General features: G+C 54.8%; 1 protein-coding gene across 1 annotated transcript; it reads right to left on the reverse strand.

Moving 5' to 3' along the window:
* Positions 1 to 2453: 2453 nt before the first annotated feature.
* Positions 2454 to 4124, reverse strand: FOXE1 (forkhead box E1). Its single transcript, XM_024126467.2, has one exon. The coding sequence runs from the start codon at positions 4122 to 4124 to the stop codon at positions 3000 to 3002; it is 1125 nt and encodes a 374-aa protein (XP_023982235.1). The 3' UTR covers positions 2454 to 2999.
* Between the last annotated feature and the right edge of the window lie 5789 nt (positions 4125 to 9913).

Raw genomic sequence — 9913 nt, forward strand, 5'->3', positions numbered from 1 at the left:
GGGGGGGTGCAGGGCTCAGGGAGGGGCAAAAGATTTCTCTGGATTCAAGATAGGAAGAAGAAAAGGAGAAACCCACCTCCGGTCTCTGAGCCCCTAGACGGGGAGCCGGGGAGGTTCTATTTCACGGTTTGGGGATTCGGAGAGTTGGATTGTCCCAAGACGCAGCAGTGAATGTTCTCAATGTCCTAGAGCCAAGCGGGCTGGAGGGCCCGCCCGGCCCGGCTGGGGATGAAGGGCGGCGCTCCCTCTCCTAAGCAGCGTCCTTTCTGGCCCGGCTGGGTGGCGCACTAGCTTTGGGTGTCGCCGGCCGGCAGGAGGCCGAGAAGGGCTGACGCTCTCCCTTCAACACCTCGAGGGTACCGCTGTCTCTCCTGGCTCCTGCTGTATACCCAGTTCCTCCCCTCTCAGGGCACAGACCCTGGTCGATCTCACCTGTCGTCCCAGTTGACAAGGAGAGTTGGGGGCGAAGACGCGTGCGCTTTCCCTCCCTGTCTTTCTTGTTCCCCCGGCTTTACCGCGACGCTCCAGGAGACTTCCGGATAAGGCAGCGCTTAAATGTTAAAACCTTCTTCCCTCGTGTGCCCGGCGCTTTACAGTTTACAAAGCGTTTCTATCCCTCTTGACTCATTTAACTTCAGGTGGACTCTGAGGGAGGGGTCACAAATTCCCATTCACAAATGACACTAGGGAGAGGACTGGATTAATGTTAATGGCGCTGTCAAAGCATTGGACTTGGTAATTAAAACACGGAGAAGGGCTCAACCGCTGCATTAACTGGGCGCATAGACTGCCCTTTTCCAGCCGCAATCCCCCTGCCGGGCTTTAGGAAGACAAGGCCAAAACCCCTGGGTGGAGGGCTTTCAATTTCTGGCCAGTGCCAACGAGGCAAGGCATCCTGATTTCTGCCTGGGAGAGCCATACTGTCTAGCCGCACACGGAGAACCTTTGAATTTCAACCTGCAAGGATCCATACAGAGATAAGGGAGCCCTAACACCTAGATTTTTCCAAGGTCACAGGGCTGGGTCTGAAATCTGGACCCACTGGCAATAGGGTCAGTGCTGCAGCTGCCCCCTCCTCCAGGTGGTCATTTACCATCAAAGTCAGGAAGGACCAACATCTAGACCTGTACCGTCTAATACAGTAGCCATCAGCCACACACTGCTACTGTGCACTTGGCCGTGGCTAGTCCAAACAGATTACCTGTAAGTGTAAAAAACACTCCAGATTTTAAAGACTTGGTATGAAAAAAGTAAAATATCTCAACAATTTTTATATTGATTCTATGTTGAAATGATAATTTGGACATTAAATTGGGTTAAATACAATATATTATTAGTTAATCTCACCTGTTTTTTTTTAAATTAATGCAGCTACCAGAAAAATTTTAATTACACAGGCAGCTTACATTATATTTCTATTGGACAGCACTTATTTAGACAAAACCCGTCTGGACTAAATCACATTCACATGTCTTTGTGAACAGGATAGTGCAATCCCCAGAATTAAAAATAAAAATTACCAGTGGTTTTCAGTCTTTTCTCACCCGCCCCCAACTCTTCCCTAGCAAATTAACTCTGCAGAAAGAGGCTGCATTTCTCTTGTCAGAACTCACTTGCTCAAAGATCTTTATTAAAACAGTTCATCTGAACACTCAGGTTTATCTGAAAGCTGCACACCGAGCCTCTGAAATATTTAATGCTAGAAACTTTTGCTACAGAATAGAAACTTACAAGATTTCTCAAGAGAAAGGTGGGGAAATGGTTGGATTTTTTTTTCTTTCTGATTTTGGTCAGCTTGTTGCTTGAAACAAATAAAGGATACAAAGCAAAGTTAAACACCAGTTTCTTTCTAAAGCTTACTTAACTGATGGCCCCAATTAATTTTTCTCTTTCCTTTTTGCATGAGGAGGCTGCCAAGGTATGGCAGAGGGTACCAGGGATGGAAGAGCCAGCCCAACAAAATGAAAACTGTCATCAACAGGCTCCCTTGAGTCCTGTCATCTCTTTGAATTTTAGTTCACCCATTGGGTCCCAGGCTGCTTGATGAAAAGAAAGCGTGGGCAATGGACAAATGTATTTCTACCTGCCTCAATGGAAAACTGCACTTAGGACCCAGCAGTAATAGCTGCCAAATGATCAGCACATCATGCTCAAAAGATTCAAGAAATTATGATATAACCGGTGCCTGGAGCTAATCCAGAGATGCTTGCCATGAGCTCTGTTTCCATTCCTTGGAATAGGGTTAGGCCCTGGGTGGCCTACCCATGCTGCCAGATATGCAACAACCATGATGGGCCCTTAAAGATCATATGGGGGACGGTTGAATTCTGCAGCCCTCTTGTATTATAGATGGGAAAACTGGGGGTGTGAGTGATGGAACTGGGTTACACTGTGGCGCTGGGGCACCGTCCAGACTCAGAGCCAGGTCTGCAGTTCTCAGAGGCAGGGAAAAGCAGCCCCTGGTCAAGCGAAGCAGAGATCTTTCCCATTAAAAAAATGGTTACTTCTTTTGCAAATTTGTCCTCCTCAACTAGGAAGACACTATCGTACGGAGTCTTTTATTGTAATAATGTAGTCAAAGGCACAAGAGATGGAACTGTGTAAAAAGACCCGAGTTTTGGTAAGTACGGGGAAGAGTGAAGTCATGTAATTCTCCACAATTCCCTTAGACTCTGGTGTAGACACTACGTTGTGCCTCCTTTAAAGCCAAGGACCCTCCCCGGTAGAATGTCAGAAAGGCACGACCTTTGGAGCTTCACCTCAGTGAGGGTCCATTGTCTCAGTCCGTTGGCCGAGGATGCCTCTCCCCACCTCCTCCCATTTTCAAAGCGAACCGGTGTGTACACGGTGCACCGGGAGGCTGCGTCTGAACCTCCGGATCGGTCCCTCCCATGTGGCTTTCAACTCGATCCTCTCTCCAGTCCTGTCCTCAGGTTTCGTGAATACTTAGTTCGTAAAGACAGTCGAGGTATCTATGAATTTTCGCCTGTATGCTAGGCTCACATGGCGGACACAAACCGATCCGCTCCGCCTGGATAGGCAGCCGCATGGCGAGCGTGGTAGGCGCCTCCATTGCCCCCTCCGAGCTGCCCACCAGGATTGTAGCAGGGCCCCAGTGCTCCGAACTGGCCGGGAGATGTGCGCCCATAGAAGTCCACTGCAGTCTCGACGCCGCCACTGCTGCCACCCGCGGGGGGCGAAGCGGGCCCGGCCAACCGGCCAGCCGCTGCGAAGAGGGCGCTGCCGGCCCCTTGCGAGTACGCGCCGTCTGCGCCCGCGTAGGCGGCCGCATAGGCGGAAGTGTTGGCAGGTCTGGCGACGGCGCAGCCGGAGGGCTGGTAAGCGGTGGTAGTGGCAGAGGCGCCGGCCGAGGCAAAGGCGCAGGAACCGGAGGGCCCTGACGGCGCGGGGCCCAGTTCTGGGCTGAGCGGCCGCTCAGGCACCAGGCCGAAGACGCGGCACGGGCCTGGGGACGCAGCCGGGTAGTAGACCGGGGGCGGCGCGGCGAGCGACGTTGGGGCATAGCCTGCATAGACAGCGCCCGGGTAAGGCGGGCGCGCAGCGGGCACCCCGCCCGGGAAGATGGCGGCAGCGGCGGCGGCGGCGGCAGCAGCAGCAGCGGCGGCCGCGTCGTGCATGTAAGCCGGGTAAGTGGAGAGGTCAGAGCGCTTGAAGCGCTTGCGGCGGCGCAGGAAGCTGCCGCTCTCGAACATGTCCTCGGCGTTGGGGTCGAGTGCCCAGTAGTTGCCCTTGCCCGGGCGGCCGGCCTCGCGCGGGATCTTGAGGAAGCAGTCGTTGAGTGTGAGGTTGTGGCGGATGCTGTTCTGCCACTTTTTGGGGTTGTCGCGGTAGAAGGGGAAACGCTCGGTGATGAACTTGTAGATGCCGCCCAGCGTGAGGCGGCGCTCCGGTGCGTGCGCGATGGCCATGGCAATGAGCGCAATATAGCTGTAGGGCGGCTTCCCACGCTGCAGGGGGCGCTTCCGCCGCCGCCCGCCAGCGCCGCGACCCGCGGCCTCTGCCGGGACCCCGGCCCCCGCCTCACCGCGCTCCTCCTTCACGGCCGCCAGCGCCTCCGGCTGCGGCGGCGGCGGCGGCGGTGGCGGCCCGCTCTCCGCCGTCATGGCGCAGCCGTCCCGCGTCCCTGGTGCGTCCCCGCTGCCCGCTGCTGTCGAGGGTGTGGGAGCTGCGGGGCCCGGGACGCAGGGTAACGGGAACCGACGCTGGGGCCCTCTGCAGAGAGCTCAGGGTGTCCTCGCAGCTGGCACCGGGAGCACAGCTTTCCTGGCAGGGGCGCGCAGGAGCTTTGGCGCCCGTAGTTTCCGGGCTGGCTCAGTGCGGACAGAGGCTCAAGAGTGTCCCGCCCACCGACGGCTCTGCTCGTGTTCTGGAGCTCGAAGCCAGGCGCCAGCAGCGACGTTGGGACCCGGACGAGGCTCCTGTCGCGGGCTGAAGGGTCCTTTGCGCGCTGGTGCCAGGAGGTCACGGGGTCTGGAATTGGTCCTGGGCTGGGGCGCCTGCATCAGTTCTGGGCTTCCTGCTGATCTGAGGATAACCGTCGAGGTCCTGAGCGCAGAGGAGGCTGCGGGCCCCAAGGTCTGAAACGAGAGCAGTTAGGGCAGGCGTGGGGACACTCTGGTGGGGGCCGCCTAGGCGGCGCCCCTGCGGCCGGGGCCGCCGAAGGCGCGGAGGGCAAGGAGGCGAGGCAAGGCGACGGCAGCGAGGTTGCGGCGCGGGCCAGGAGGGGTGGCCGGCGAGTGTTCCTCTCCTTAGGGTTGGCCTCAAGCCGCCAAGACCGCTGGCGAGGCGCTTCCCTGCACACACCCGGACCGGCTCCTCCCTCCGCGGGTTTCTCCTCCTTAAAGGCGCCAGGAAGCTTGGGGCGGTGCCCTTTCCCCGCCCGCCCCCCGACTGCCCGCCCCCTGGGCCTCGGCGCACCTCCCCAGGTAGGAGATGCTGTGGCGGCGCGGCGGGTACACCACACGGTCTGAACATGGAGGTCCCTTGAAGGTCTCCTGGGCCGGTCCTCTCTGCGCGCCGACGGGGAGACTGAGGTCGGGAGAGGCCAGGAACTGTCTCTGGAGACCTCGGCGCCCGAACTCAGCGCTTCGGGACTTTACCAGCCTCTATAGAAGGCTGGGACCCGCAGGTGAAAGGAAGGGCTCGCCTCACCTTTTTTGGCTGGAGAGGGTGAGAATTGGCTGAGGGGCGCTTGGTTCTTGAGGGTGGGGGACGAGGAAGGGAGAAGACGCTCCAGGTGACTGGCTTCCAAGGTCTTTCAAGGATGATTTATTTTCAAACCCCAACTCAGGGCTGCCCTGGCCATTCCCCATCCAGTCCCTCATCCTTCAGGCAGGATTCCTAGGTCCGATAGAGGAGGTGACTTGCGACGGTTCCACCGCGACTTCGCAGCTTAGCTGAACCTCACACCTGCCTGCGTCTCTGGTAGGAGTGCGTTTCCTCGACATGTACCAGAGGTAGCCACTTTCCCTCGGTGGGTTCCAGGTTCCTCCACTGTACCGAGGTTTTGTATCTCAATTGCTGATATTTAGGGAAAGGCCGCAACACGCCCCTCCCCCGCCCTCCAATCTTTTATCTTTGGGTGGCTCGGGACCCCTCTCTATATGATGTGGAGTGACTCGCAGCTTAAAGAGGATGGAGGCTAGGCTTCTGCCCTCTCGCGGCAACCTTCTCCACCAGTTCGCCCAAACAGGAAGGCTCCAAGTGGCTCCCAAGACCTCCGGGGGCAGCCGAGCAGCCCCTTCCCGCAGCGGGACGGAGGGCTGCGAGAGGTGGGGGCCGGGGTTGGGGGCGCTCTGGGTGGGCGAGTCTCCCGGGGAAGGGGCGGGCAGACGGGACCCGTCCGCTTCGCGGGTGTCCGGTTTCGGAGTTCGTTTCCCGCCAGCTCCCTAAGGCCTGATTTGGCCTCGCTCAAGACCGCCTGCGGCGGCGGCCCCGCAGGTCTGGGTTCGCAGGGACACCTTGGGCCTGTCCCTTCCCGGTCACAAGCCCTCAATTTTCTCCTCTGAGAACTGGGGGCGGGAAAGCATGTGCGGATCTCAGGGGTGGGGCGTTCTACCCTTAGGATTTCAGGCTCCAGCCGAGACGCAGCTTTCCGCGGGGCTGCGGGTGCAGGGCTAGGCGGAGAGAGCCGCGAGAGTGCGGGCGGCGGCCTTCAGGGGCTTTAGTCGCGTTCTTCGTGGAGATGAGCTCCGGGCAGCCCCGCCAAGCATTGGGCAACTGCCTTCGGAAGAAAGGCAAAGAGTTCAGATCCTCGCTCCGGCGACCCGGGTGTGGAAGCAAATTGAACGGTTTGCATGAAGACCTTCCTCAGCGGATTCATGCTCGAGAGACGGGAGAGGCTTTTTACTCGCTCAAAAACCTCCCAGCTTCCTTCTTCCAAAGTAACGAAGCTGCGAAAATCCAGGTTGCATCCTGTTACGTTTTTTCAAAGGGAAAAAAAAATGTTTAACATTTTAACCAGATACATTATAGCAATCTTTTAATGCTGGATTTTGGGGTTCTCTGTATTTCTAAGATTCAGATTTCCAAATGTTAAATTTTGGACCACTATCCTAACGTGAATCCATAAATCAAATAATGTGATTCTGTAGTTCTAAGATTCCATGACCAGAAGTCTAAATTATTTGACTGTGATTATATTCCTATGACTTTAAGCTTCTGGTCAGAGTGTAAAAGCGTATTCCTCATATTTTAAGATGCTGGGAGTAAGATTTTGTGCCTGAAAATATGATGCCACTACTGGGAGTTGTAGCTTCTCTAGGTTTTAGATATTTTTGCAGCTCTAAGGTACATATAACTTAATTTGAATTCCTGTCTAGGAATGTCTGATTGGAAGATTTGGGTCCTATAAATCCACATCTCTCTTCTTATTTCATTCTAAAATATTAGTTCTAGATCCACTATTTTATAACTCAAATAATCTAATAGTTCTTATAATATTTGTGACCATATGCTTTAATGACTTTATGATAGAGACTTTTTTTTTTTTTTTTTTTTTTTTGCGGTATGCGGGCCTCTCACTGTTGTGGCCTCTCCCGTTGCGGAGCACAGGCTCCGGACGCACAGGCTCAGCGGCCATGACTCACGGGCCTAGCCGCTCCACGGCATGTGGGATCCTCCCGGACCGGGGCACGAACCCGTGTCCCCTGCATCGGCAGGCGGACTCTCAACCACTGCACCACCAGGGAAGCCCCTATGATAGAGACTTTTAAGCTCCAATTACTATGGTTAGAAACCTCCATGTCTCACGATATTTTGATCCTCATTGTTTTGTGACTGTGGACCCATTCTAGAAAACTGATTCCTTTTTCTCAAACTTTGAGGCTACTGAGCTACACCTGTGCAACAGACCAAGCCTTGGCATCCTGAGATTAGATTTATTAAGATTATGATTCTAAGATTTTCACGAACAAAGGATCCTAAAAAATTCTATTCCATAAATGTTTTATTCTAATAACACATTTCAAAATTCTGTACTTTGAAGATTCTATGAATCCATGATGTAAAATTTGAATTAAACGATTTGAGTGAACTGGGACAATTCACCCGTTTGGATCAAAACTATACATAAAGATCCCCTCGGTGCCAGGCCATTTCCTCCATTTCCTCTCATCCAGTCTTCCCCTCTACTCTGGTGCAGTGCTCCTTAACGTGTTTAGGGATAACAGACCCCATTGAGAACCATTTGAAAGCTGTGGAGTGGGTCCCAGTCCCTTGGAAATCATTCTTCTAGTCCAGCAGGGGTGGGTTGGTGTTGATGTAGGCGGGTGCTGGGTGATTTCCATACTCTTTGTAGCCGCCTTCAGCCCTGCTTGTATCCCCAGCACCTTTTGGAAAAACCTGTCCCCTCACAGGCTATTTTATGTTAAATTTTGGGGGGAGGGGAGGAGTGCTGGTGATCTGTAGAAGATACTGGTAGCTCTTCCCCTAACTGCTTTACTGAGTTTTGAAGTGCCCTCAGAGGGTTTCGTAAATATAAAGGAGGGGATCCAAGGAGTCATGGAAAATTCCTCCATATCTCCTGCTCTTCTCCTTAAGGAAATCTTGGAAATTCAAGCTGGAAGGAAACTAGGCCCAGATTGCCGAAGGGGCTTGCTTAAAGTCTTGCAGAAGAGGTTCTACACTGAAAGGGAAACTCAGGTTATTCAGGCTCCTTACCTCCTGGCCCTGAAGCCTCTCTGTCTTTTCGTGAGTTCCCAGAGCCTCACTTGTGCTTAAAGTCCTCCTTACAGTGAGACAATGGAAACTCCAGGCCCAGATGCTTGCGAGTCAGATCTAAGAATCTCGGCACAGCCAGAACACAGTGACCTCTGTTTGGATCACTCTGGGGCAGTCAGTCAGGGTCAGTGGGCTGTATGGCCTCAGAGTGCCAAAAAGGAGGTCGGTCCCGTGTCACACACAGCCCAGCTGCTAGTCACAGCAGTGGCATGGAGTGAGAGCTCAGATTACAGCTAGCTCATTTACTGGCCCAGCGGCTTTGAGCTATCTGCTGCCCTTCTTAGGCCTCAGTTTCCCCATCTGTAAAGTGGGGGACTCCCTTCCTGTCGGCCCCCCTTCCAGGGAGTCAAGAGGATGGAGTGGGGTGCATCGCCAACCCGTCATTATCTTCTTGTCTTTTAAATTGTTTTCAGGGTGAAACTTGGCTGTGAAAAAAAGACAAGCTGCTGGGGAAAATTCAAGTCGTTCCCACTCATGTGCGGAAATGAGATGCACCCCTCAAAGAAGTAGTGGTTGATTAAAGTAAAATGCTTTCTGCCCGCCTAGAAGGGAGAATGTGTGTGGTCAGGGTATTCCAGTCTTCGAGTCTGCATGGATGTGGCTTTTTTCTGCTCCCACTGACGCGCAGGGACCCCCGGAGCTTGGTCAGGCCAACACAGCTTCTAGTGCTTTCTCACCATTGGTTCACTTCAATACAGTGAACATAGAATTATCGTCACCCCAGGACCAGGCGGAGAAACTGGGGCCCAGAGAGGGGATCTTTCTGCTTCCCATCACTCCGCTTAGCTCGCGCACCCTGCCACCAGACTCCCGGCTCACCTCAAGGAAACTCCCAATCCCTGCCTCAGAGCCCTGTCCAACACTGTTATCTCGCCCCGGAATGGGTAGCTCAGGAACCTGCTGGGACATCCAGGAGCTCCGCGGCTGCGGCGAAAAGGGCAAGCCGACTCCGAGAGGATGCGGACTTGTCCCACCTTGCACAGCGAGCCCGGGTCCGAGCGGGCCCTGAGCCCGGGCCTTACCCCCGCCCCCAGGTTAGCTTCTCGGCGCTTTCTTAGGCGCTCAGTGAGCGTTCCTGAGCCAAGGACTGAGGAATGCAAGGTAAGATCCTAGTCCGCTCACACCGAGCAGGAGAGAGCCTGGCTGTGGCAGCGGACTCTTCTGGGAAAGCCGTGGTCCCTAGCGGAGTTGGTGAGAGCAGGACCCCGGGAATTCTCAGCGAGGCCAGCAGGCGCAAGTCGGTTAGATTCTAGGACCTGGGGGGCAGGAGCGGTCCTCTAGAATCATTGGGCATCCTGGTTTCTTGGGTATTCCGAGCGCTATGCACAGCCTTAGGACTCTGAGAAACAGGGAAGATTGTGAATGTTCATTTCGGGCTGCAGAGTTCATGGTTTGCAAGACAATCTCAAAAGGGCCTCTGATTACTGCCTTTTCCCTCTCAAAGGGGAAACGCACTAGACTGGATTCTAGTACCGCCTGAGGTACAGGAAGAGACAGTGACTCATCTCCCCTCCCCAGGCCGGAGCCCCAGTCCTCTGATTCCAGTCCTTGACCCGTCCTCCTGCCCGGCACTGTGACCATCAGGGCACCTCGCCCCAAGCTCAGTCCAGGTTCCCGGTGTTGGGGCGGGGGTGCGGACTGGGGTGGTTAGAGCTTGGTACAGTGCCTCAGG

The sequence above is a fragment of the Physeter macrocephalus genome, chromosome 9, assembly GCF_002837175.3.
Source record: "Physeter macrocephalus isolate SW-GA chromosome 9, ASM283717v5, whole genome shotgun sequence".
Taxonomy (NCBI): Eukaryota; Metazoa; Chordata; class Mammalia; order Artiodactyla; family Physeteridae; genus Physeter; species Physeter macrocephalus.

Coding starts and splice junctions, on each gene's coding strand:
- FOXE1 (XM_024126467.2), bottom strand. CDS start 4,124: ATGACGGCGGAGAGCGGGCCGCCACCGCCGCCGCCGCCGCCGCAGCCG.